This window comes from Patiria miniata, unplaced genomic scaffold (genome assembly GCF_015706575.1).
Source record: "Patiria miniata isolate m_02_andy unplaced genomic scaffold, ASM1570657v1 HiC_scaffold_5, whole genome shotgun sequence".
Taxonomy (NCBI): Eukaryota; Metazoa; Echinodermata; class Asteroidea; order Valvatida; family Asterinidae; genus Patiria; species Patiria miniata.
In genome coordinates this window covers 24,980,920-25,008,497 of record NW_024037072.1, presented here as the reverse complement: position 1 = coordinate 25,008,497, position 27,578 = coordinate 24,980,920, and the positions used below count along the sequence as shown (strand labels likewise).

The window sequence follows — 27,578 nt, the reverse complement described above, 5'->3', positions numbered from 1 at the left end:
TGATTGACTTATGATCGACTTATGACCTGATTTGTGATGTGCTTGTGATCTATCACCGACTTACAATCTTTGGTTTGTAACTGGACTTGGGTACTGACTTATGATTGACTTATGACCTGACTTGAGACTTATGATTGACTAATGACCAGACCTGCAATGTGCTTGTAATCCATGACTGATTTACAATCCTTGGTTTGTGACTGGACTTGTGTATTGACTTATGATCGACTTATGACCTGATTTGTGATGTGCTTGTGATCAATCACCGACATACAATATTTGGTTTGTAACTGGACTTGTGTATTGACTTATGACTGGCTTATGACCAGACCTGCGATGTGCTTGTGATCCATGATCGACTTACAATCTTTGGTTTGTGACTGGACTTGTGTATGGACTTATGATTGACTTATGACCAGACCTGCGATGTGCTTGTGATCCAGGACTGACAGTGACTTACAATCTTTGGTTTGTGACTGGACTTGTGTATTGACTTATGATTGACTTATGACCAGACCTGCGATGTGCTTGCGATCCATGACTGACTTACAATCTTTGGTTGGAGCTTTCTTCCATGTCTCCCATCTGCACATCGCCATCCTCATCAGCGAACCTGGAGCGTGGGTGTGGTCCTTGGTATCCACCCCTATCACTGCCTCCACCCCTCCTAGGTCCTTTACCCCTTTGCCATTTTCCTCCCGATGGTCCACTGAAACAGAGATGTATATTTGTAAAACATGGCAAAGGGAAGAATATGATGTATTGCTTTGGGAAAACAAATTCGGGGTCATGAGAAAAGTGCTGCTTGTCATATTTTGTGGCATTTTTATATGAAATGTGTGCCAAAACCCCCCCCCCCCCCCCAAACAACAAGCCTCTTTGAAATATGAACAGCTTGTATGAGTCAACAAATTTGGAAATTAAACAAAATTTTCCAAACGGAGAAGTCTTGCTTGATTTCCAATACCTTCGCAACAGCTACAAAGCCACATCCAGAAAATATCTGATCAGCACCTGCAATTTAAGCCCGACTCCTTTGGCATTTATATAAGGAAGCTTAAAAGAATCTGTAAAAATCCAATGCTGTGCAGTAACAATCCAAACCCATGTAAAGTAGTAGGGGCTTAATGTAGAGCCATAACTCCACCCAACAAATTTCAAAACCAGTTGTTCAACAGTATAGAAAATGTGTGTGTAAAGGACTTTATTCAGGTTTGAATAAACAATTTCAATATTGAGTTTTGCCCTTCATTGACATAGTTAATAAGGTAATAAAAATGTGTCTTGGCCAGTTTTAAACACTATGTTTAAGACCGGTTTGGAATCTGGATGCCGATAATGACCCGAGCTGAAGGTGAGGGTCATTATCAGCTTCCAAACTTTCAACCGGTCTTAAACATAGCGTTTAATACCGGCCAAGCGCATATTCATTCCCATTCATAAAATTTATACTTTTTCAGCCAAACAGTCAAAAATGATAAACTTCCAACGATTTTGTTCAACAAGTTTACTTCATTTTTTTTTAAACACCCCTCTTGTGAGTAGTCATAAACAACTCCTTATATGGAGATTTGCGCATACTGCGCGATGTGGCGCAGAATGCAACTGTGCTGAGTGCAGTGTGAATTTAGGACTATGAAATACAGACTCATGCGCATGCGTATCAGAGGATTGTGAACGTTCAACCAAGTAAAAGGGTAAAAGGGACCGGATTTCATACAAGTCAAATTTCATGGGACACTGGCAAAAGTGTTAAAGACCAGCCAGCCGGAGTTTTATCAACTGTTTAAATGGAATGTACATCATTGGCTTTTGCTGTAATTTTCAGAAATGAACTATTTGAGGGGTTAGTATAATAGATCAAATATTGTTACACAGACATGTTTGAAGTTTTGTGTTCGAAAATGCTGGAAAAACCAAGAAAACAAAAATGTTCAAGTAGTCTGGTTCCCTGACTCCACTTAGGATAAAATGGATAAATTTATAGATGCTGGAAAATTGTAAGGTAAGGGAACCAGTCTAGCTGACCTGCACCCGTTCATGAACATGTAACCAATAGCAAACAACTTAATTTGGACTAAAAAATGGTAAATTTGAAGCAGTACCGTAATTTTCGGAATATAAGCCGCGGCTTATACGTTGAATTTGCCCATGAAAATGTTTACTGCGGCTTATACACAGGGCGGCTTATACGCCGAGACTTGAAGAATAAAAATGACATTTACATGTGTATTTAATGTACTGGTACAAGAAGAGATGTGTTGCTGAAATAATTATCAATTAAGAAAGTCATTAACAAACCGAAAGCACGTCCCACAAAAAGATACCAAGCGGTAAAAAGTACGGCTAGTGAAAGCAGTCCCTTTGGACATCGACAACCGGCCGTACGTGATCGATGCTGCCTATGCTGCATACATGCTGCATGGATTCCCCATGGACCACACCATTTGTGGTAATAAAGGGGTGCACTTTCTTGGGAACAATAATTACCAATATTTCCCCAGTTTAAAAAAAGGAAAAAGACAACTAATACTTTTATGGAGTTTGAAACATATCTTTATGTGATAATCAGTTGTTCAACGTCACAATATAATTTTTTTTCTTGAAATGTATTCAAGAAACGATGTAAAACTCAAAACAGGGGTGAAACCACCCCTACGAAATTAATGGATTCGTCCTAAAAATCTCGGCATGGTGACTTCGTGTTGACTGTTTTCGAAGAAAGTTACGATCCAAACTTGAAGTTTTGACGTTACTACTCGTTAGTAATCACAACAATTTGATAAGTTTTGCTGTAAAAACAGACTTGTTTATCCTTTAGGACAAAACAACTCCGCGTCTGTTGCCACATCACAAAGCAGGATTTGTAGCGCTTCAGTCAGACAATACATGGTGGGTTGCATACTCTCTCAAGTGCGGGGGGGAAATAATGTCATTCGCCGGCACAGGCTCACTGACGAGCCAGCCGGCAGCAATTCCCGTTTTTTATTTCTCATCATCAATTTCCATATTTGTTTGTAAAAGTAATCGACTGTAAATGATTTGACATAACATTTGTGGCCCTTTTATAGCTTTCGTAGTGCAAATGGAACTGGTTCAGAGCATTTTGACTAGAATTTAGAGGCCTTACAAAATTGAACCGCTGCGGTTGGTGCGGCTTATACGCCGATGCGGCTTATACGCCGACTTCAAATCTTAATTTGCAGATTTTTGCGTGCTGCGGCTTATACACCGCGCGGCTTATATTCCGAAAATTACGGTAGTTGAAAAATAGTTAGGTATTTCCAACGGTGGTCGGCCGACCACTTTTGGAAATGTATACAAAAATACCATTTTCTTGAAGATGACTTCACACCAGGAGACATAATTTTACAGGATGCTTTTGACTGTCATTTACCAACATCCAAGTAAGGCATTTCGTAAAAACTTGATAGTTTTATTTTTCGATGTTTGCAAATGTTGTATATTCCCTTTAAGACCAGCCTAGTGACAGGCTTTCGACCAAAAGGAATGGGTAAACTAATAGAAGAGGCTTTTTGTAATGAGCTGATCTTACTCTCGGCCAGGTGGGCCCCCTCCTCCTCCTCCTCTGCCACCTCGGCGGTTCTTCCCTCGCCAGTGATCGCTGCCTCCAGAATGTCCTCCCCTCCAGTTACCTTGGTTACCTTGGTTACCTTGGTGACCATCATCTCGGTCTCGGTCGTCGTGGCCTGAGGGTGGGAAATGTCGCAAACAAAATTATGCTTTTGGTTTGTCTCAATAGTTATGAGCACTGAGGCATGCCAGTTCAACAAAAGGGAAAGATTTGACCATCATACCTCCAACGTAAGCTCAAGTCAAGAACAGAAACACCTCGGAAAAAAAACCCCATTTGGTTGATACTGATAGTTTGGTTCCAAGAGTCAAAGATTCTGACATATTGTCAGGTCAGGGAACCAGATGGGCACAATTGCAGAATACCCCGCCACTCGATCTATCCACCTCGTAGCCGGCTACGAGGTCACGGCTGATTGACCTCAATAAACATTCTCAGCGCTACTTGTATGTACTATGCGTCATGCTCCATTGCACTCCCACTTCGTAACCGCGTAGCCGCCAACAGGGTAGTTGGTTTGGACTTAGAATATTTTCAGCAACTCCCATTCCTTTTGTGTTGCTTCGTTCTCAAGCATATTCAAGGGGACTCCCACTCCGTAGCCTCGTAGCCGCCAACAGGGTGGTTGGTTTGGACTTAGAATTTTTTCAGCAACTCCCATTCATTTTGTGTTGCTTCGTTCTCAAGCATATTCAAGGGGACTCCCACTCCGTAGCCTCGTAGCCGCCAACAGGGTGGTTGGTTTGGACTTAGAATTTTTTCAGCAACTCCCATTCATTTAGTGTTGCTTCGTTCTCAAATAATTTTAATGGACCCCCACTAGTATCCGCGTAGCTGGCAATGGACTTGAATTGTTTCTTTTGCAGTGATTCCAACCTCGTAGCCAGTGATTTTAGGGGTGTATTTCCGAGTAGCGGGGTATTCTGCAATTACTCCACCAGATGGTCGACTGCTGCAATGATAGCCATAATGGGGATTGTAAAAAAAAAAAAAACCAGAAAAAAAAGCTGCGCATTGATTTGGTCATTGACTATACTTGGTTGCAGAAAAAAATAATTGCGTATCACGGTCACCGTCATGCCGCGCCGCCGGTGGTACGGGCCATATTATGAGCAGTAGCACGGTGAGTAGTCTAACAAAGTGCACACTGACCGTAAAACTGTTGACTGCGACCTCCGTCTCTGTTCCGATTGTTTCTTCTGGACATCTTGACTCAGTTTAACGTTCTAATTTGAGTTTAAAACCCCTTCGTACAAGAAGCACTTCGGTTGCGAAGCTGCAGCAAATTACGGCACCATTTTGCGGAAAAAACCTGTGGTACTGTTTCTGGAATTCTTTCGTGATCAACTCCATACGATTTCCTGTAGTAATTGGAGCCCGACTATAACAAAAATTGTCTGATTGGACCGCAAGAGGGCGCTGTGTTAGAAACCAGAAATTTCACGACGTTGAGAAATACAGTTTAGAACGGGCCTACAGCATCATCGACCAAAAATATTTACAAACAACATGAGAATGGATGACACTCAGGCAGTGTATTTGGTTTGTCTCACAAATGAAGGTGGTCTTCCTTTGTTCACGCGATCAAAGGGCCAATCAAAGGCAGTAAGGACATAGTGTAGTTTTGTCACGCCCCAACTATCGCATCGGTCCCAACTATAGTTGGGCCTGTCCCAACTATAGTTGGGCCTGTCCCAACTGTAGTTCCACAGTTGGGCTGGCCCAACTATAGTTGGGCCTGTCCCAACTATAGTTGGGACGGTCCCAACTGTAAGTTCCATTGTTGGGCTGGCCCATCTATAGTTGGGCCACTCCGATCTTTTTATTTTGCGGTGTCCCAACTATAGTTTACATTGATGTACAACTGTAAAACGTTCCTTCAGCTCTGATACACATCTGACTTTACTGGGGACCACTGAAATTAGTTATTGATGGGGCGAATCTATAGTTGGGCCACTCCAATCTTTTTATTTTGCGGTCCCAACTATAGTGTACATTGTTGTACGATTATAAAACATTCCCTACAACTCTAATACACATCTGACTTTACTTGGGACCAATGAAATTATCTATGGGTGGGGACCATCTGTAGTTGGGCCACTGCAATATTTTTATTTGGCGGTCCCAACTATAGTTTACATTGATGTACGACGACTATAAAACATTCCCTACAGCTCTGTTACATACTGTCCGACTTTACTTGGGACCTTTGACATTAGCTATGGGTGGGGCCCATCTATACTAGTGAATTTTGCAAAATGTTGCTGGACAATCAACCCAGCAGCTGGACAACTCATCCAACTAGGCAGTACCACGTGACCGGCCAGCCTTGCGGCATGCATGCACGACGAATACACGGTGCCAGCGCCGCGGAACATTTAATCCAACAAGATCTATCAAGCATGAAGCATCCGGCGCAACTCGTACTCCAGTCCTAACTATAGTTGGGCCGACCCAACTGCCGCACTATAGTTGGGACAGTCCCAACTATAGTTGGGACCGATGCGATAGTTGGGGCGTGACAGTTTCATTTAGATTCATTTAGGCCTAATAATAATAAATTTCTAAATTAGGCATTTAGTACGCTTAGCAATTACGGTACCTGACTAGCTTGAGTAACTCCAGCTGACATGCTCATATTCATTCACATGTAGCATGAATATGAGCATGTCAGCTGGAGTTACTCAAGCTAGTACCTGACGTTATTTTATTTATCGATATAGATTTGTACACAAAGTTAACTATGTCTCTGTTGTTGTTGCTAAATTGTTACTGGTGGTAGTACTAGCCTACTACATTGCAAAAATGTCTGGGACTGAGAAACATTTCCACTTTGAAAAGAATGTTGCATCCTGACGCCACTTTTTTCATCATATGATTATCGTAAATGAACTTATGAAGGTCAGTCACTGCAAAAATGTTGAAAAGATAGAAAATGCATTCAACTCTATCATTGTCTATACTATAGACTCCGTACACAGCCAAAGACGTGGCGTCAGGATGCAACATTCTTTCTGTAAAGGAGCAGAAAATAAGTTAAAGTTTTTCCCTAGTTTCAGATCTGCTATCCGTCTTTTTATAGGAGTACACCCCCTCTTCTCCCGTGTTTAGTTAAGTAGTGGCCTCCCCCTTCCCCCATTGTTTATTCTGGCCCCAACTTCCTGTGTAGCTTTAGTTCATTGACCTAGAGGCTCATTCAGCAGACCAGCATCACACAGGCAAGACATATAAGCCCTACTCTAGCATTGGTGTACATTTTCATCCCGATCACAAGTGTCTGCTCCATTTTTGGTAAGTTTCATGAGTTTTCATTACTTTTCTTATTATTGTATAATTCCAGTTTTATATTTGCCTTTATGATACTCATATTATCCAGTTCAGTATCATTTTAGCTCCTTTTAAGACTGAGTTTTTTTCCTATACATGAAATCGTTTGTGTCTCCGCTCTTTTCTTAGAAGTTGTTTTAACTAGCTTTTTGTTTAGAAACTTAGAAACTTTTGATTACTGTTTTAAGTTTTTATTCCAACTTGTTTATTCTTTTGGCTCATTTCTAGACATTTGAGAAGTCCTTTTCTTGGAAAGTATTGAAAATGTGTGATTTTCTAATAAGTTTTGTAATATAAGTTTGCCCAGGTTTTAATTGCTTGAGTCTAGGATTATCTGCATTTACGTTTCATGTGTATAATATCCTCAGAGTTTAAGTTCCTTTTTCTTGCATTTTGAGTTGATTTTCATATTATTCTAGGTTTTTTAGTTGCTCTTTTTGACTTCATGTACATAGACCTGTATTCATTTAGCCTAGACCATGCCTTAATCCTTTGTTCCCTCCTTCCTAGAAGTAATAGTTTATTGAGGCAGTCCAGAGGATTTGCATACATAATGACCCATAGGACTGTGCAGGATCTTGAAGTTTATATGTGTTAATCCCTTGTGCACACAGTGGCAAACTTGTATTTGGACCCTTTTGTTGCTTAGAGCATACTTTAGTACATGGACTGTAGTTTCATAGGAGTTTTGTTTTATAAGAACTGTTTTTAAATTGCCATTTGTTTCTTTCTTATTTTCTTGTTGCAGGTTTTTAGTTCATTCCTGTGCTTTTAGAGTCATTTCCTTTAGTGCTGTGTGGGTTTTCTTCTGTTTCTCCTTTTTTTCTTCTGTGGGTTTCTCCCTTTTTTCTTCTTTGGGTTTTATTATTTTAACTTAGTTTTTTTTATCAAATTGTTAATTTTTTTTATCCCTGGCAAATTCTTTTGAGTGTTTTATACGTTGTTGATCCTGATTGAGATTTTTTTGCCTTGAAGTATTTCTGGAAACTAGTTTTTGCGCTTAAGGATAGAAATTGTTTTTTTTGTTTGTTGGAAGTTTTTTTTTTTGAGACTAAATTAAATTTGTGAGAAGTCTATTTTTGTTTCCTTGATTCCTTTTCTTTTTCTTTTTTTGTCCCAGTTTAAAAAGCTAAATCGCGACATAATCATTGGAACCAGGTGTTTTCTCTAGTGATCTATTTTTCTACGTTACATTTTTGGTGCCGAAACCCGGGTTGATTAATTTTCTTTAGGAATTTAGCCAATTTTTGTTTTTTAGCTGGGACATTTTTTTCTTCTTTGAAAGTTTTTTTTTAAATCGAAACCCACACAGTGCTTTTGGTAAATGAGAGGAGCACAGGAATGGTTTCTACCCAAGCTTGCCAGGAATCTCAGCAAAAGGAGGGGCCAATGCATATCGCTGGACCAGTCAGCACCACCGAAGTGGTAGTTTCAGGCAAATGCTGTCAGGCTCTCGTGGACACGGGTTCCCAAGTGACCACCATCACTGATGTGTTTGTCAGGGGACATCCACAGCTTAGATGTGAGGCCCTGCGGTCTTCAGATATCTTAATCAAAGGTGCTGGAGGTCAGAGAGTCCCCCACAAGGGATACATCCTGCTTAGTATTGACGCCCTGGGACAAAAGGTAAATAACGTCCCTGCCCTGGTAGTGCCAGACACCCCCTTTCGACGCAACATCCCCCTTCTCCTCGGAACGAATGCGATCCTGGCTCTGCGCAACACCCTGCATGATCGGTATGGCAGAGGACTGATGTCCCAAACCAAGAAAAGATCACAGACCTGGTATACAGCCTTTCAGTGCGTCAACGTAGATGGAGTTGACATCGCCAGAACGAGTGGTGACATTGGCCATCTTCGCTACACAGGCAGACGCCCATTGAAGGTTCAACCGGGAGCAGAAGTTGTCATCACAGCTAGGGCACCACAAGCAACCAGAGGGCGGACCATCACTGCACTAGTAGAGGGAAACAAGTACCAGAATTTAGGTGTCGGTCGGGCACTTGTAGAGGTCAAAGATGGCAGAGCTCCCCTCCGACTGTGCAACTTGTCTCATCAGACAATCACTGTCAGGAAGAACTCGGTCCTCGCATTGCTTTCGTGTGTTCAAATCCTCCAGTCCTCCACATCTGAAGACGCAGCGGAGATGACATCCTTTGAGCATCTGGTGTCCCATGACAATCCTGTACCAGATATAAACTTTTGTGATGTAGACCTGTCGCCATCTGAGAAGACTGCTGTTGAAGAGCTGCTGAGGAAGAATGCTGATGTTTTCTCCCAAGATCAAATGGACATCGGCCACACACCGGCAGTTGAGCACGAAATACCCCTCATCGACCCTACCCCTTTCCGACTGCCTTATCGGAGGATACCACAAGCAGAGTTTCAAGAAGTGAGAAAACACATAGATGACCTCAAGAATGCTGGTGTCGTTAAGCCCAGTCAGTCCCCATTTGCCTCACCAGTCGTGGTTGTGAGGAAGACGGACGGCAGCATCAGACTTTGCATTGACTACCGTAAGCTGAACTCCCGCACGGTCCGAGATGCTTTTCCCCTTCCACGAATTGAAGAAACGCTGGACGCTTTGGGAAAAGCAAAATACTTCACATGCCTGGACCTCACCTCTGGCTATTTCCAAGTCAAGGTAGCAGAAAAGGACCAATCCAAGACTGCCTTCACGACACCCATGGGCCTGTTCGAGTTCACACGGATGCCCTTTGGCCTCGTGAACGCCCCCGCAACCTTCCAACGGCTGATGTCCACAGTCTTTGCCGGAATGCACTTTGAGAGTGTTCTCCTGTATCTCGACGATGTTATCGTTTTCAGTGAAACGATCGAGGAACACATCGCCAGACTAGACGAAGTTTTCGGACGGTTCAGAGAACACAATCTGAAACTGAAACCCTCAAAGTGCCATCTTCTGAAGCGAAGCGTGAAGTACCTCGGCCACATCGTTTCATCAGAGGGTATAGAGACAAACCCAGACAAGCTATCTGCAATAGAAGAGTGGCCAGTTCCAACATCTAAGAAGGAGGTGAGAGGTTTCCTAGGAATCACAGGGTACTACCGAAAGTTCGTCCAGGACTATGCGAAGATAGCCAGTCCCCTCTTCTCACTTATAGGAGGGAAACGAGGCACCAAGGACCCTCCATTTGTTTGGACCGAAGCATGCGAAACCGCCTTCCGGACCCTCAAGAGCAAGCTGGTGTCTTCACCTATCCTCGCCTATGCCGATTACCAACTGCCGTTTGTAGTACAGACCGATGCGTCCCTGGATGGCCTTGGAGCTGTACTGACTCAGGTGCAAGAAGGTCGCGAACGAGTGGTGGCCTATGCCAGTCGAAGCCTGTCTACAGCGGAAAAGAGATACCCGGCGCACAAACTGGAGTTTCGTGCACTACACTGGGCTCTGACTGACAAGTTCAGGGACTATCTCTATGGTCACAATGTAACAGCTATCACGGACAACAATCCCTTAACATATGTCCTGAAGAGTGCGAAGTTAGATGCCAACGGCCAACGCTGGGTGAATGACCTCTCTCTCTTCAATCTTGATATTCGGTACCGCCCAGGAAAGGCCAACAGCAATGCCGATGCCCTATCAAGAATACCACGGGAGGAGGTAGCTCGCATCCTAGACTCCACAGAAGGAGGAGAACCTGTAGGCCAGAGCCCTGTGAAAGAGGCCACCGTGACGGCAGAGGTACATGTGGGTGTGGCAGCAGCAGCAGCAAGAGCACAAGACACCCACCGGATGGATGATGCACATCGAAGCAGCCCTAGCACAAAATCTAGCGAAGAACCCTCTGGATCTGAGCAGGACCACCATCAACTTCCTGACACAAGCCTGATGGAGAATGGCATCGACCTTCTTGAGGCCCAACAGAATGATGCAACAATAAGAAGAGTCACACACCTTAGGTTAACCCGGCAAAGTAAGCCCAGCATGAGGCAGTGCAGACGGGAAGAAAAAGCAGTACAGCGTCTCCTTCGATCCTGGGACCAACTTGATGTCAGCGAGGGTCTGCTTACCTACGACAGAGGTGAAGATAGACAGATGCGTCATATCCCTGTTCTTCCTGAAGCTCTGAAGTCAGAGGTATTGAGGAGGTTGCATGACACGATGGGCCACCTAGGGTTCCAGAAAACACTTCAGCTGGTGAGGAGCCGTTTCTTCTGGACAGGGCTACACACCGATGTAAAGAGGTATGTGGAGGCCTGCAAGCGGTGTGCACTGAGGAAGCTCCCAGACACCAGGAGAAGTGCTGGCTTGCAGAACATCCGGACAGAGCGACCCCTGCAACTCATCTGCATCGACTTCTTAAGCCTAGAAAGATCATCAGGTGGATACGAGAATGTTCTGGTCCTCACTGACCACTTCACGCGCTACGCACAAGCCTACCCCACGAAGGACCAGAAGGCGACAACGGTGGCGAAAATCTTGTGGCAGAAATTCATTGTCAACTATGGTATCCCCGAACAGATTCACTCTGACCAGGGGAGATGTTTTGAGTCGGGGATCGTGAAAGAGCTGTGTCGCCTCCTAGGAGTGCAGAAGTCAAAGACAACTCCGTATCACCCCCAAGGCAACGGCATGACGGAACGATTTAATCGTACACTCCTGTCGATGTTGGGCACCCTTGAGGAGACCGAGAAGAGGAACTGGGCGATGTACACCGAGACATTGACTCATGCTTACAACAGCACACAACACGAGTCAACTGGCCACTCACCTTTCTTCTTAATGTTCCTGAGGGAGCCCAAGCTTGCTGTCGATGTCCAGTTTCCATCCCTGACCCAACGACATGCTGAAGGAGATGCAGATGCTGAACTTCCTATCTTTGTCGAGAATCTTCAGCGACAACTTCATCGAGCCTATCAAGAGGTTGAGGCCAAAGCAGAGAGATCTCGTCAGAAGCAGAAAGAAAACTACGACAAGACAGTCAAGGAAACCACCTTCAATCCTGGGGACAAGGTGCTTCTGGCCAACAAGTCGCTTCGAGGAAAGCACAAGCTGAAAGACAAGTGGGAGGAGACCCCCTACATTGTGGTCAGACGACATCTCCAAGGTCCAGTGTATGTTGTCAGGCAACTTGACTCCATGAAGACGAAGTCTGTCCACAGGAACCTGTTGACAAGATGTCCCTTCCCAGTAGATACACCAGAACACGAGGCTGTACCACTTCTCTCTTCAGATGAGACGTCCTGTGTCATCCGTCCGTCGCCCAAGTATGACGACGCGGCATCTTCATCCATCGATGAACCCCAGCCTAGAGACCAGACATCAGGCTCTAACTCAAGTTCCGATCCTGACGATTCAGCGGATGAAGACTGCCCCTCCAGCTCTGACGAGTCTGTGGAGATTTTCAGCAGACCTAGACGTGTGACCCAGCTACCACTCCGTTTTCGAGACTAGATAATTTTGTGTACTGTATATAACTATTGTTTTTTCATAAGTAATTTTTGTTGTTGTCAGGAGCCAACATTTTAAAGATGGGGAGAGTGTAAAGGAGCAGAAAATAAGTTAAAGTTTTTCCCTAGTTTCAGATCTGCTATCCGTCTTTTTATAGGAGTACACCCCCTCTTCTCCCGTGTTTAGTTAAGTAGTGGCCTCCCCCTTCCCCCATTGTTTATTCTGGCCCCAACTTCCTGTGTAGCTTTAGTTCATTGACCTAGAGGCTCATTCAGCAGACCAGCATCACACAGGCAAGACATATAAGCCCTACTCTAGCATTGGTGTACATTTTCATCCCGATCACAAGTGTCTGCTCCATTTTTGGTAAGTTTCATGAGTTTTCATTACTTTTCTTATTATTGTATAATTCCAGTTTTATATTTGCCTTTATGATACTCATATTATCCAGTTCAGTATCATTTTAGCTCCTTTTAAGACTGAGTTTTTTTCCTATACATGAAATCGTTTGTGTCTCCGCTCTTTTCTTAGAAGTTGTTTTAACTAGCTTTTTGTTTAGAAACTTAGAAACTTTTGATTACTGTTTTAAGTTTTTATTCCAACTTGTTTATTCTTTTGGCTCATTTCTAGACATTTGAGAAGTCCTTTTCTTGGAAAGTATTGAAAATGTGTGATTTTCTAATAAGTTTTGTAATATAAGTTTGCCCAGGTTTTAATTGCTTGAGTCTAGGATTATCTGCATTTACGTTTCATGTGTATAATATCCTCAGAGTTTAAGTTCCTTTTTCTTGCATTTTGAGTTGATTTTCATATTATTCTAGGTTTTTTAGTTGCTCTTTTTGACTTCATGTACATAGACCTGTATTCATTTAGCCTAGACCATGCCTTAATCCTTTGTTCCCTCCTTCCTAGAAGTAATAGTTTATTGAGGCAGTCCAGAGGATTTGCATACATAATGACCCATAGGACTGTGCAGGATCTTGAAGTTTATATGTGTTAATCCCTTGTGCACACAGTGGCAAACTTGTATTTGGACCCTTTTGTTGCTTAGAGCATACTTTAGTACATGGACTGTAGTTTCATAGGAGTTTTGTTTTATAAGAACTGTTTTTAAATTGCCATTTGTTTCTTTCTTATTTTCTTGTTGCAGGTTTTTAGTTCATTCCTGTGCTTTTAGAGTCATTTCCTTTAGTGCTGTGTGGGTTTTCTTCTGTTTCTCCTTTTTTTCTTCTGTGGGTTTCTCCCTTTTTTCTTCTTTGGGTTTTATTATTTTAACTTAGTTTTTTTTATCAAATTGTTAATTTTTTTTATCCCTGGCAAATTCTTTTGAGTGTTTTATACGTTGTTGATCCTGATTGAGATTTTTTTGCCTTGAAGTATTTCTGGAAACTAGTTTTTGCGCTTAAGGATAGAAATTGTTTTTTTTGTTTGTTGGAAGTTTTTTTTTTTGAGACTAAATTAAATTTGTGAGAAGTCTATTTTTGTTTCCTTGATTCCTTTTCTTTTTCTTTTTTTGTCCCAGTTTAAAAAGCTAAATCGCGACATAATCATTGGAACCAGGTGTTTTCTCTAGTGATCTATTTTTCTACGTTACATTTCCTCCAATGTTCTTATGAATACTTTGAGTTTGAAAATGTTCTTAACTCACGTTCCAAAACATAAAAGTGTCTTTTCGTCCTCTTAATTAACGGGGCCCGAAACTACACGATTACCCAAAACGTTTGAATATTTGTATTTTGTGTCTGTAATTGTGCTTACCTGAGCAGTAATAAATGAAGTGAAACAGAATTTGCAAGGCTGCTGACTTTTTTGTATGCAAAAAAATATCCCTTTTATTTAACCTTGTTGTGTCTTTATTTTCCAGTTGGCCTTTGCGGAGCAAGGCATGCTGTATGGGGTTCAGATGTTTGCCCAGAATCACGATGTAGGATTGCAGAGCACAACCACAGAGGAAGCAAAGGTGGTCTGGAAAGTCTTTCATAATAGGTATGTCAGAATGAGCTACCAAAAAGAGACAAGTTCAGACAATTAAGGAAGTTCATTTCTGAAAAGTTGGCTGATGACTAATGTAGAGATTGTTGAAAACTCCAATAACTTTGCCTGTGAGAACAAAGGACAGAAAATGATTTGTAAAATGGTTGGTCTACTGAAAATGAGGTCTACTTTAAAATGTGAAGATTTCATTTCAAAACCTCATTTTCCAATTTCAAATGTTCAATTAAGACTTTACGCATTGTTTAAACAGCTTTTACCAGTTTTGACCTTTGTTGGGCCATCATGAGCTGACATAGAATGTGCACCCTGATTTTCTCAAACTGCAAAAAAGTGTGCAGGTCTGCAGATAAGTTTTTTCTTTCAGCAATTTTAGACTAAATGTGGTCTTTTCCTTGATAGTGTGACACTAGTGCTGATTGTACCAGATGATGGTTGCAGTGATGTTCATCTTAACACGCTACTCGATCATATCTTTCATACAATGGTAGGTTTGTTAATGAGCTTGGGTCTTTCTCATTTATTTAGAGACCATACACTGTTTTACATTTTCCCAGGGACCATCTGGAGTTATAATATCCAGGGATCTGCTAGGTTTACATTTTCCCGGGACTAACCGTTGGTTATATTATCCAGGGACCTGCTAGGTTGACATTTTCCCAGGGACCAACCATTGGTTATGCATGTATTATCCAGGGACCTGTAAGGTTTACATTTTCCCAGGGACCAACTAAAGTTATATTATCCAGGGATCTGCTAGGTTTGGATTTTCCCAGGGACCAACCGTTGGTTGTATTATCCAGGGACCTGCTGGGTTTACATTTTCCCAGGGACCAACCATTGGTTATATTATCCAGAGACCTGCTAGATTACATTTTCCCAGGGACCAACCGTTGTTTTATATTATCCAGGGACCTGCTAGGTTTACATTTTTCCAGGGACCAACTGTTTGATATATTATCCAGGGACCTGCTAGATTTACATTTTCCCAGGGACAAACCATTGGTTATATTATCCAGGGACCTGCTAGATTTACATTTTCCCAGGGACCAACCGTTGTTTTATATTATCCAGGGACCTGCTAGGTTTTCATTTTCCCAAGGACCAACCGTTGGTTATATTATCCAGGGACCTGCTAGGCTTACATTTTCCCAGGGACCAACCGTTGGTTATATTATCCAGGGACCTGCTAGGCTTACATTTTCCCAGGGACCAACCATTGGTTATATTATCCAGGGACCTGCTAGGTTTACATTTTCCCAGGGACCAACCGTTGGTTATATTATCCAGGGACCTGCTAGGTTTACATTTTCCCAGGGACCAACCATTGGTTATATTATCCAGGGACCTGCTAGGTTTACATTTTCCCAGGGACCAACCGTTGGTTATATTATCCAGGGACCTGCTAGGTTTACTTTTTTCCAGGGACCAACCATTGATTATATTATCCAGGGACCTGCTAGGTTTACATTTTCCCAGGGACCAACCATTGGTTATATTATCCAGGGACCTGCTAGGTTTACATTTTCCCAGGGACCAACCATTGATTATATTATCCAGGGACCTGCTAGGTTTACATTTTCCAAGGTACCAACGGTTGGTTTATATTATCGAGGGACCTGCTAGGTTTACATTTTCCCAGGTACCTACCGTTTGTTATATTATCCAGGGACCTGCTAGGTTTACATTTTCCCAGGGACCAACCGTTGGTTATATTATCCAGGGACCTGCTAGGTTTACATTTTCCAAGGGACCAACCGTTGGTTTATATTATCCAGGGACCTGCTAGGTTTGCATTTTCCCAGGGACCAACCGTTGGTTATATTATCCAGGGACCTGCTAGGTTTTCATTTTCCCAGGGACCACCCATTGATTTATATTTTCCAGGAACAAGGAAACCAAAAGAAATTGGGCCTTACTCTTGTGTTCTCATGGCTTCTCAGGGACTAACAGGGTGGCATTTTTTCCTTGAAACCTTCCTCAATCTGCCAAAATCCTTCACTACACATTGATCCCAGTGTCTTGCAATCGAACAAAATCAGATCATCACGAACATTTTTAAAAAGATTTAAAAAGTGGCTGCCTTTCACATTCCGTTAACCATCTGGATTTTGGCCACAGATTTATTCAGGTAAAAATGAAGTGTTCTCTGTTTTGTCTATTTTTAGGTGATGTTCATTGGCTTAGACACCCTCGAAAACATTAAAAATGTGGAACGGCTAAGGAGAGACCTGAAGGTAAGAGCTTTCAATGCTAGTTCATAAAGAGTTAACTTTTTATATGGAAGGCATGGAACCTTTATTTGGTATGGAGCATACTTCCCACATTCTTCCCCTTAAAGGCACACATTCTTACGAAGATTGTCAAAATTTAGTGCTTTTGAAATATCAAGAAGATTTGAATTGATTTGAAGACAAACCTCCAAAGTGGTGCAAAATTATTTTCAAAGTGTCTAACTCTGTATGATAGGCCAATATATTTTTTGAAAGCTCTTGGCAGGAAATGCACAATTTGATGTTGTACATGTAATTCTGTGCATGCAGGTGTGTTTTGGTGTCATTGACTTCCTCCTAGTCAACTCAGAGTTTTTTGGGGGCCTGTGCGAAGCTGTAGATGTCCTGGCATGCCCAGAGAATGCTACCCTTCAGGTACAGTAAGCAAAAGATGCAGTACATGGTATGGTGGGGGTAGGGGTGGGGGAGGGTTCAGAGTCGTCGTCACTTTTGGGGAGATAGCAGAAAGGGGAGGTCTTTAGATTAACTTAAATTGGACAAATAAAAGCAAATGTTTCTCCGCATTATTCATAGAGCTGGATTCTGCTGGAGATTATCACATGCTTTCTGCTATTTGCTCTCTTTTTTTCAACACACTTCATCCATGTATTATTTTGAGGGGTAATGTGTTGGAAAGGAAGGGGTGGGGGCCTCAACCTGATGAGGAAGGGGGATGTTAGGATGGGTTTTTGAATAGACCTTATGCATAGCAGGTACATGTATCTCAGAGAGTGTTCCTTGTTATTTCAATTTTGAATGCACAAAAGGTGTGATCATGCCTATCCCAGCGATACAAAACCGTTGACTTCTGACTCTGCCTTGATACATAAGGTCTGTACGCTAGAACAATTTTTGTTGTTGGCAGATTGACATCATAATTAAAAGTATGTTATAACTGGAATTTTACAGTACAAACAGAAATAGGCAATCCAAGAACAGAACTGAAACAACTTATTTTTGGCCAAACCGTGGTTGCACGTGCTTGCACCTCCGAGTGATTTCACAACTTCCGCAGTGAATAACATCTCCACAACTCTGATCATACAGGAGCCTCTGGAGGCTTTCATCAACAGCGCTGATAGCACCTTTGGCTGTCTGCATTGCAACGGCCGGCTGGTGACAGCCACAGACAAATGGTGGAGTCTGACTGGCCAGGAGATGACGCTCCTCGCTGCCTTCATCAACACGTTACCCACGGGCACCTCCAGTGATGTACCCATTTACCTCCCGCATGCAAGCCCCAAGGTAATGTCCATCAAAACCCCTTGTTAAACTCTAAGGACCGTGTCTCACAACGCAATTAACAGTCCCCTTGTTTGAGGCAGTCTCTAAGAAGAACATGACCGATAGACCTGTGTCATGTTTTGAAGACATTCAACAGAATGTTGCACGGCATTTCGTTCCTCCAGATTTTCTTTTGAAAATTGTCTTGTGTGACTTTGCCCTAAATCTATCAGAACCTTCAAGATCAAGAGTTTGACAGACTGATGTTATAGCTTTGCCGCTGATTTCTTTATATGGAGCTTAATATAGATGGAGTTAGGGCTTGCAAAAAGTGTTCAAATGTTGGTGGTCAAATTGGAAACATGTACAAGAACAATTAAGGTAAATTGACTTGATATGATTTCAACATAACCCTCTTGTCTTCCCAATCAGAAATCCCAATGTCGATAAAGCTTACCAATCCAGGTCTGTTGGCTAAGCGTGATAACCCAATGACAAATGACTCTGAGGATCATGGAGAATATTCTCCCAGCAAAAACAAGTTACCAGCCTTTCTCTCTGCCTTAAAAACTCACGTTAACAGGGTACCAAAATGACTACCCAAAATCCACTATTTTTGGCTCAACAAAAAAATGTTTTTTTGATAACAAATACACTTAACCATACTCCATCTCACTGCCACATCATTCAAATGAAAGGTCTTGTTGTCCCCTTTAAGTTGATACCACATTTGAGGTTGTCATGCTTGTAGTTTTGAAGATTGCAGCAATTTCCATTTTTCAGTCAGGTCCACTTTCTCATGTAAATTTTGCTGAACATTTATTTTCTATGTAATAATAATATCGGAGTTTTATATAGCGCATGTATCTACCAACAATAAGGTACTCAAGGCGCTGGAAATTATGTTTATTATTAAATACAGGAACATGAAGTACATGAGAAATATGAGACCCGTTATGTAGCACCTTATAAGGCTTTACAAGGTGCTGCGGTGCATATTGCAGCCACTGCCAGAAACACCGGGGCAAACCCCTTCTCTTATCGATAAGTGTTATTGGGTGCATTACACAAAACACGGGACCTACGGCTTTACGTCCCATCTGAAGGACGAAGCAATAACGGTAAAGTGCCTTGCTCAAGAGCACAAGCACCATATGTTCCCACGGTCAGGATTCGAACCCATGTACCACGGCACACGAGTCGAACAACGTTAACATTGGACCACAGCACTCCACAAAGCATAGCAGCTTTGTGAATGATACCAGGCTAATGTGGACTCCGCCCACTCTTGAATCTCTCTTGACAGGTTCCCCACCGTCTCCTCAGCATTAGTCTCCTCCCAGGTGTCATCGTCAGTGTACTGTGTCTGGACACGCCCACTTTAGCCGACGCCCAAGCCACATTGGTCGAGCCCTCATGGCGGGCTTACGTTGAGTCGCTCCGGGCCTGTCAGAAGGCCTCGCTAGCTGGCCAGCATATACCAAAGAGCCTCAGCGTGGATTCTGGTATTCTAGGGTAAGATGCTCAGAAATGCACTTAAAAAAAAAATCATTCATTTTCTGAAAACTATTACTGTCTGTATCAGTCTTGGTGAAAATCACACTGTTGTTGACATTCAAGTTTCAGAATTATGAGATTAACTCTTCAAAAGTTTCAATTTTTATTCTTATTTTATCTTAGGCCAAACAAAAATAGTTCTGCTTCCGATTACATGGCATTTGAAAATAGGGTAGGTAGGGAAATTGTGGCGCTTTTTTTTTGGTGTACGATCATATGGAGGTGTCTGCGTGTAGTCAAGCCTAAAAGGTAGTAATTGATGGTTTTCTGGGTTTTTCCTCATTTTCCTCCAAAAACAATTAGGGTAGGGGCTGTCAAAATAGGGTAGGTAGGGTAACCGGAGGCAGAAGTATTTTGTTGTTTGGCCTTATCAATGAAGAAATGCTCTTGTTTGAGGCGTGCTACTTTTATTGCAGATGGATATGTGAATTGCTTCAAATGTAGCAAAATTGTGTAGAGAAATTTGGCATGTACAAAGACAACCATAAACTATAACCTTGCTAATTCCTCCCTGACCCCAATCCTCTTTGCACAAGTGGAGGTTTTCAAAGGATTGAGGCTGTATGGCAAAAATTGTATCGGTTGATTTTGGAGGATGCATTGTGTCAAGGTCTTAGGTTGTACCTTGTGTTGTTTATGTTCAGCCGTACATAATGTTAAGCCCAGGTAATACTAGAAATCATCCACATCTGCACATATCAATTGTTGGAGGATTTTGCAGGATTGAGACGGTGGTCGTCACCCCTCCGATTAACAAATTCAAGAAATTAATGGAGGACTTTGAAGGATTGAGGCTGTATCCAATTTTGACCTGGAGACAGTTGGAGGATTTTGCAGGATTGAGGGTACTTCCTAGCAAAAAGCCTAGGGATTAGGCCAAAAAAAAAAAATACTCGGTCTCTGGTCAGGCCAAAGTTCTGGAATTGATGCGGCGATGCGGCTTAATTTTTTTTTTTTTTTTTTTTTTTTCAAGCTTGGATTGTACAGACAAAGTGGGGTACTATTTTGCTTTTTTTGGTGTCCTCATGTACATTGGTGTCCTCCATGATTTGCCTTGGTGCCCTCAATCGTTTGCCTTGGTGCAATTTCCCATTCCTCGGTGCTCTTTGGTAAAAGAAATTGAGGAGGTGCGGCAATAGAGGGCGCTGTTGGAGCTACTGCGGAACATTTTGGGGAAAAAAAGGTTGACGCGCATGATTAAAATCGACGCGCGCGCTGACCAGAGACCGACTTATTTTTTTTTTGGCCTTAGGGTTAATTTCCATGTTCTTCCGATATATATCAAATGGAATGACAATCCTTTCCATTGCAATTTGAAGATCTTACAAAGTGCTGTGGAGGTAGAATACTTGGTATTGAACAATAAACATAACATGTATACTCTTACATACCATAGTAAAGAAACATTTGTCATTTGTTGCAATGCAAAGAAAAAAAAGTCGTATCACAGAATAGTCTTGGTTATCATTCGCAAGGGCGGATGCAGAACACAATTTTTTTTGGGGGGGGGGGGGCCCCAAAAAAGTGGGTCAAAAAAATTACGGCGTGGGGTTCGGGGCCCGCTTAAGGACCCCGAAAAATCTTTGGATTCTAGATGCTCTGTGGTGCGATCTGAGGCAATTTCTGACCGCTTTAACCAATGTTTTTTTGAGGAAAAGATGGTGGTGTACTCATTGCCTGCCTTTATTGCGATGTCACAAAAACAAAAAAACAAAAAATTGGTTTCGTTTTTTTTTGGGGGGGGGGGAGCCATGGCCCCCTTTGGTCCCCCCCTGGATCCGCCCTTGATCATTCGTCAAAATTGTATTCAGCATTTTTTGGGTTTTTTCATGGTAACAGGTTTCTTCTCGTGAACACAAACCAACACAAGTGTCTTTCGAGTTGCCGCTTGCCCATACAAGAAGGCAGCGCCGCTGACAGACGTCCCTTGACCCACTCACGACGGAGACAGGTTCTGAATGCGTTCTACAGGAACACAGTGGGTACGCTGTTCCCGGTATGCCACAGTCCTCAGAGAACCGGTGAGTGGCGAACACCAGCCGAGATAGGTCTCATCAAGTTTCTCTGAAGAATTTTAAGTGTTACTGCTCAGAATCCGACGCAAGGGCTAAATGCGAGGCGTTCTGGCAATTACAGACAGAAAAGGGCAGAGTTCTGAATGAGGGTCTGCGGGTATTAGGAAAGAGAATCAAATTCTCCGTACAATAGTGTTTGTTGCACCTCAATCAGACTTTCAGTTGCCAAGTTATGGCTGTTTAAAGTTTGCACATCTCGACATGTCAAAAAAGTAAAACACTGAGAAAAAAGCCTTTAAAGTTTTGAGCTTGGTAGTCGTGAACACAGAAGATGCCAATTAATTTCCCTTTAAAACACTTTTATTCAACGATTTTTGTACTATTTCTTTTAAACATGTGTAGTAGGTATATCAAAGATTACAAATATCAATAAATCTGAAAAAAAGAAAAATCCCCCCCCCCCAATTTTTGCTTATTGAAAACATTTGAACGAAAAGGTTGCTTACTGACTTACCGTCTCGTATTGAAACAACGAATCACCAAAAACAGAAAATTTAATTCGGAAAAGAGGGTAAAAGAAGTCCCTGCACACTCTGAGGACATGTTTTTTACTTAATTCTTTTCCCCATTCTCATAAAAGATCCGTCGGGGGATACGTCGTCCACATTCAGCCACACCGTCAAGGAGACGTACATGCACGCCAAAGACCACAAGTGCTATGCTATCTATTCCAATCCTTACCAGCTGTTTGTTGTGTGCTCTGTGGCTGTTCCCAATTACGCTCTGAGGTAACTATGTCTTTTTGTTTAATTGCTAGGGCCCGATTCTGTTCTTACACGGGTGGCATATAGCATAGAATGGCGATAATGAATGCAGAACTCCATAGTTGGCAGAGCCAAGGAATCAGGTTCTGATGAGGCCATGAGGGGTTGATCAATCCAGGCCATTGCTAGGCATTTTGAGAAAGATTTTTTGGTTGGACCTCAAGTTTTTCAGTTCATGATTTGACTTTGTGGAGTTTCAGTGTCATTAAAAAAGAAGAAGTTGTCCACACATATTAGACCATATCTTAAAACGTGCTTACTACACACTATGGCTAAGGCCCCCAAAAAAGTCTCTGGTTTCTGGTATGCGCGCGCGTCGCCATAGCCATGCGCGTCGGCAAAATGAAAAAAAAAAATTTTTCAATAAAAGATGATGTCTCAAAACTGCCAAACTCACTGGATTGACTGGAATCCTGCTGCTGCTGCACAATTTTAACGTGTTTTTAGATGGAGTTATGATTGAGAATAAGCTTTATGTGGCCTCTCTGGACTCCCATATATTTTCACTAAGTTTAGTCGGGCACCAATTGCAGTCCTCAGCCGACATTTGAAGCAAAAAAAACAGGTAAAAAAAAAAAAAAGCCGCGTCGCCGCACCACTTTTTGGGCAAGCTCCATACCAGAAACCGGAGACTTTTTTGTTTGGCCTAATGAAAGTATTTTGTTTTAAACTTGAAAGATAATGCACACTTAAGTTTTACTCATCATGAAGTCACTCAGTCAGTCAGACGACAAAAGGCTTCAGCAAATACTTAATTACATTTGTATACTTTTTTTTTTTTTTTTTTTTTAAATCTCCAGGTCCATATCTGTGGACTTACTCAACACCCTCAGCAAAGACAAGGTCTTCCACGACAGAAGAAAATCCAGTTGATAGACTTCATACCGTTTAAAAGACTTCATTCAGTCACTGAATATTCATGAGATAGTTGTCGGTGAATATTCATGAGATACTGAAATATTCATCATTGCTGAACTACATCTCCTCCAGTGCTTATACCTAAATTTACTATTGAATGGGTTACTCATTCAAGGAAGTGCAGACAGGATGAGAATGAGTGGCTACAAGGATGACAATAATAGGCACTTCAAGTTCAGTCGAATGTCGCAGTCTTTAGATGTGCAATCTGCTGGTGAAGTTCTAATGAGCACCAAATCTGAGGGATTTACTGAGATTTTTGGTGGTGTGGATTGAAGAACAAATGGTATCTAGTGTCCTACAGTGGCGGAGCACAAAGACTTGGGCTAAGAAGATCATTTGAAATTTGGATCTCTATAAAGATTTATCCTCCAAAGTCAAAAGTTTGTGTTTTATCCGTGTGTATTGATGAGGCAAATATTTGCCAATATTGTACCATTATGTGCTACATAAAGCATTCCTTGGACCATTTTAGCTCCCTTGGGGAGCATAATACAGCCTTATGCTGCCATTTTGGCGAAATCAAACACAATAACTATCTCTGACCCTCAGAGCTATATTATGTTAATTTTACTTCTGGATGGAGAAGTAAGTTTAGTAAAAGCTGTCATTTAAATTACCTGGTGTAGTAATGAATTCCAGATAATTAATTATCATATCATTGTTCGAGTTTTTACAACTAATACTTTATAAAAAAAAATAAATTACTGCGACTGGTAAACTTAGTATTTTTGGGAATGTGTGGTCATTTTTTTTGTGGGCGTGAGAAATAAACCATTTGACGTCAGCCGAACGTGTAGTAACTTTCACATTAGCCAGGCGCGCTTGCAGTACAATGTTAGTTAATCCATCATGGTGGACCGGCAGACTTCATGTCAGAAGTACGCCAGCTTAGAATTATATTTGGGGAAAGAAAATACCAAGATGGCCCGATAAAAAACAAAAAAAAGGCCATCCGCGGCGCGTATTCATTTATTTTGGAGGTTGAAGTCGATATTATATATGACAAAAGAAATGGGTTTCAGACTTGAAATTTAACGTTTCCCGCACGGGACAGAATATCCTGGGGATAAATTCTCCATACAGGTAGGGGACAACATCCTAAAGGGGGGGGGGACACTATTTCTTAGAGGAGAACTGTCCGGGGGGACACAATATCCTGGCAAAACTAAGAAAACTTGTCCGGGGGACAGACTATCCTGTGGGACAGAATCTCCATCCACACCAGTCCTTGTACACGAGCGGCAGTTATTTCGAAACATTCTGCCGCGTGCCTTTGTTTGAATCACTGATTTCCCAGTTTGTCATTGAGAAAGAAGACAATCAAACCATATGAATAAAAACAAACCCAAAATTCAAGAGGAAGGAAGAAACAGTTCGAATCAAAATTACATAGAAAAATAAAGTATTTATTGCCAAGTTGTAAGCATCTACATGGAAACCATAATACATTGTACTGCATGCTGCTTGAAGTTTGCCAATCAGACACTGACAGTAACGAGAACTCAAAAGCTGTGATGATGCCCCCTGCCTTTTCTCGTTATGACATCAGGTCTATAACAATCACTTTCAAACTTCAACTCAAATAAAACTATCGTAGTAAAATCGTATCTGCTAATAAATATCATTACTAAAACTATTCACATCAGTTATCTGAGTGTTTACAATAGACATCGAGGTTTACGTATACGATTAGCCTTATAACTCCCGCTAAACTGCTGAAGCTTTCAATGTCTTCGAGTGGAATTCTGTTACACGTATTGTACCCCTACTCATCCTGAGTTCAAGAAAATATTGTCCATATCGTCTATATTGTCCGGGTGTTTGATTCAAAAACTATTACAGTTTTTTCCTTTCCTTTCCCTCGAAGCTATTCATTTCGTTCTGCAAATATTAATTTACAAAGTATTTGCGTTTTTAAATAAACCTTTCCTTTCTTTTGTGACGAAATATATTTACAAAATAATATTTTAAACCGAAGCTGGTTTTGAAGTTCAGCCGGGAAAATGTGGTATTTGATTAAGCAATTAATGTTAGATCGAGGGACAAAAAGAAAATGTGGCTGAAAAACAAGTGTAAAAAGTTGAGATTAAACAAAACGGGTCTGCTTGCTCGCGATCGCAGGTATCCCATGCAAGCATAATTAATTGTACACCAGAAAACGGTCACACAGGCGCCAGCCTGCCTTGCCTACAAATACACCGCGTCGCCGTTAACGGCCTAAATATTTACGGGGTTATAACGCCCTTTTAATTACGGCTAAAATTGGCGGATCCAGAGGGGGCCCAACGGGGGCCAAAATGAACATTTTTTTGGCCATTGCATAAACTACCCACAAAATTCAACAAAATCAATACATTCGCAGCCCCTCCACTGACTTTCTTTTCATATAAAATTTGGAGCGGAATTGTTTTTTGACCCCACCTTTCTTTTCGGCCCCCCAGAAATTTGTAACAAGGCGTAATAACACCATAATAGGACGTTATAACGTCATAAATTCAGGGCGTTATAACGCTGTATAAGGCGTTATAATGCGGTAATACGGTGTTTTACCGCCGTAAAATTAGGACACCTTTCATATAGGGCACCATGATATTACGTCGTTATAACGCCCTAATGTAAACCATGTGTTCATAGATCAGTCACCGTAGCTTTGACAGCCTTGCCTTGTCTTTTTTTGCCGATAGAAAATCATGAAGGCCAAGGTATAAAAATGAAATATTTCTAGTTAGGCCTATACGATAAAGTGAGCGCACTACGCCTGCGTGCTTATTCCTCCACAGGGTGTTTTATAAGGCAGTACCGAAGCAGAAGCAGAAGCAGAGTTAGTGTTAAGACAGTAAATATATTTTTGATCAACTGCTATTAAATATAATGACCCAGAGGTCTGAATACTAATTATTTTGAGGCTTGATTCTTTCACGATGCAGTCTTTCGTAGTAATCCATGCTGTACTCAACACACGCTTGCACGTCATCCGGCAGGCTCGCCAGATCAGGTAGCAGGGAAGGTTCCTCGAATCCCACGCTCTCAAATGCTCGCTTGTAGAAGCCATTCCTCCTGTTCGATGCTTGGACAATATTTCCCATGATCCAGGTTTTGGTGATGTCATCACCGTCGGCTTGCCAGGACAGCAGATTGTCGGAGTACGGTATTCCCATCCTGGAGCAATAGGTCGACAAGATCCCCGCCGGGTCCTGCAGCAGATCATCGGCGTCCAGTATGACCGGTGAGGGGTCGATATTCTCCCGGACGTACTCGGCCAAATCGTAGAGTTCCTTGAAACCGCACCCAGATGGAAACGCTATGGGAGGCAGGGCCCGCATGTCAGGAATCTCACACCCCCACATATTGGCGAGAAAAGTTTTGTAAGATCGGAAGACTCTGATGGGATGACGGATTAAGAAGCTGTGCTTGAATCCCCGAGGTAACATGTCGTATCTGCCGTTCAGGTACTGGGCTTGATCTCGACACAGAAGGAGCTTCTTGTCGGGGTAAGAGGCTTCCAAGACCTCATCCCGGATCCACTGATAAGACAACATGGTGTAATCTATCCCCGATGCCTTGTCCTTTTCAACATCAAATCTCCTTATAGTGTCCAGGATTTGACACACTGTCGAGTTGTTCGGATCTGGTTCGGGAAGTTCTCCAGTGACACCCATGTAGTGCCCAACAGCATACAGCTGATTAACAACCTGGATTCCGTCCACATAACTCAGACACTTGACCATGGCTGTGGATACGGAACGAGGCATGCTCCAAAGACACGCACGACGGAGCCCATCCGCCATCTTGGTTTTTTTATCAATATTATTGGTAGGGCCAGTATCACAACTCCAGTGGTACACTTATGATAATTTACTCGTATGTCAACGGGTCAGTTTGTGAACGGGCCAGTATATGATTATGAACACACATTGTTGTTATTTAGTCAACCCGTAAAGCATTTTTAAGAACGGTTGTCTCTACGGAGCCCCTAAAGGGACAAGCATGATGATTTTTCTTTCCCTCAAAATTTCGTTCCCTCAAAATATATTTCTTTCCCTCAAAATATATTTCGTTCCCTCGAAATGTAGGTTTTCTCGGCTATTTTCAAACGTTTATCATTCGAATTCACCGATTCTATATAATATTCAAATTCGTCAAGCAACATCAATAATTTTAGTGCACTTCCAATATTTAATTTCGCCTTTTGCCAGACAATTTCAAATTCAGTTCAAGCAAATTCAAACAATGAGCACACGATTTTGTCCCGAAGTATTGGATTTCGTCTCGTCTACGCCAAAGCTTGTTGTTTAGAAATCAAATTCGTCTGATTGATTAATATAAGACGAGTATTCGATCTCTGAATGCTGCCAAAAACAAGTGTAAAAAGTTGAGATTAAACAAAACGGGTCTGCTTGCTCGCGATCGCAGGTATCCCATGCAAGCATAATTAATT

At 42.0% G+C, this 27,578-nt stretch overlaps 3 protein-coding genes across 4 annotated transcripts in view; 1 reads left to right on the top strand and 2 right to left on the bottom strand.

Annotated features, from left to right (window-relative positions):
* The window catches only part of LOC119740371 (nuclear RNA export factor 1-like), a 30,808-nt gene extending 25,851 nt beyond the window's left edge, over window positions 1-4,957 (bottom strand). The window contains exons 1-3 of the mRNA XM_038215645.1: window positions 4,748-4,957; window positions 3,557-3,710; window positions 551-709 (exon numbers count right to left, since the gene is read on the bottom strand). Coding sequence (XP_038071573.1) covers window positions 551-709; window positions 3,557-3,710; window positions 4,748-4,802 — 368 coding nt within the window. The 5' untranslated portion in view covers window positions 4,803-4,957. The remainder of the gene's footprint in view (window positions 1-550; window positions 710-3,556; window positions 3,711-4,747) is intronic.
* Window positions 4,668-23,924, top strand: LOC119740372 (protein fuzzy homolog). 2 transcript variants are annotated; one of them, XM_038215647.1, is made up of 10 exons: window positions 4,668-4,718; window positions 14,199-14,320; window positions 14,729-14,813; window positions 16,495-16,563; window positions 16,870-16,974; window positions 17,647-17,844; window positions 19,130-19,338; window positions 21,220-21,401; window positions 22,036-22,183; window positions 23,020-23,924. In XM_038215647.1, the coding sequence occupies exons 1-10, from the start codon at window positions 4,704-4,706 to the stop codon at window positions 23,090-23,092; spliced, it is 1,206 nt and encodes a 401-aa protein (XP_038071575.1). In that variant the 5' UTR covers window positions 4,668-4,703; the 3' UTR covers window positions 23,093-23,924. The 2 variants fall into 2 exon arrangements, with proteins under 2 accessions (XP_038071575.1, XP_038071574.1); XM_038215646.1 differs by lacking the exon at window positions 4,668-4,718 and adding an exon at window positions 5,028-5,200.
* A 601-nt stretch (window positions 23,925-24,525) lies between these two features.
* LOC119740374 (branched-chain-amino-acid aminotransferase-like protein 2) lies at window positions 24,526-27,064 on the bottom strand. The gene has a single exon (XM_038215648.1). It carries the CDS (start codon window positions 26,926-26,928, stop codon window positions 26,032-26,034), a length of 897 nt encoding a protein of 298 aa, XP_038071576.1. The 5' UTR covers window positions 26,929-27,064; the 3' UTR covers window positions 24,526-26,031.
* Window positions 27,065-27,578: the final 514 nt, after the last annotated feature.

Bases quoted from the DNA above. Each gene is read 5' to 3' on its own strand.
- LOC119740372 (XM_038215646.1), top strand. From the start codon at position 5,105: ATGAGAATGGATGACACTCAGGCAGTGTATTTGGTTTGTCTCACAAAT. The intron at 21,402-22,035 runs GTGAGTGGCGAA...TTCTCATAAAAG, and splicing joins CCACAGTCCTCAGAGAACCG to ATCCGTCGGGGGATACGTCG. The intron at 22,184-23,019 runs GTAACTATGTCT...TTAAATCTCCAG, and splicing joins GTTCCCAATTACGCTCTGAG to GTCCATATCTGTGGACTTAC.
- LOC119740374 (XM_038215648.1), bottom strand. From the start codon at position 26,928: ATGGCGGATGGGCTCCGTCGTGCGTGTCTTTGGAGCATGCCTCGTTCC.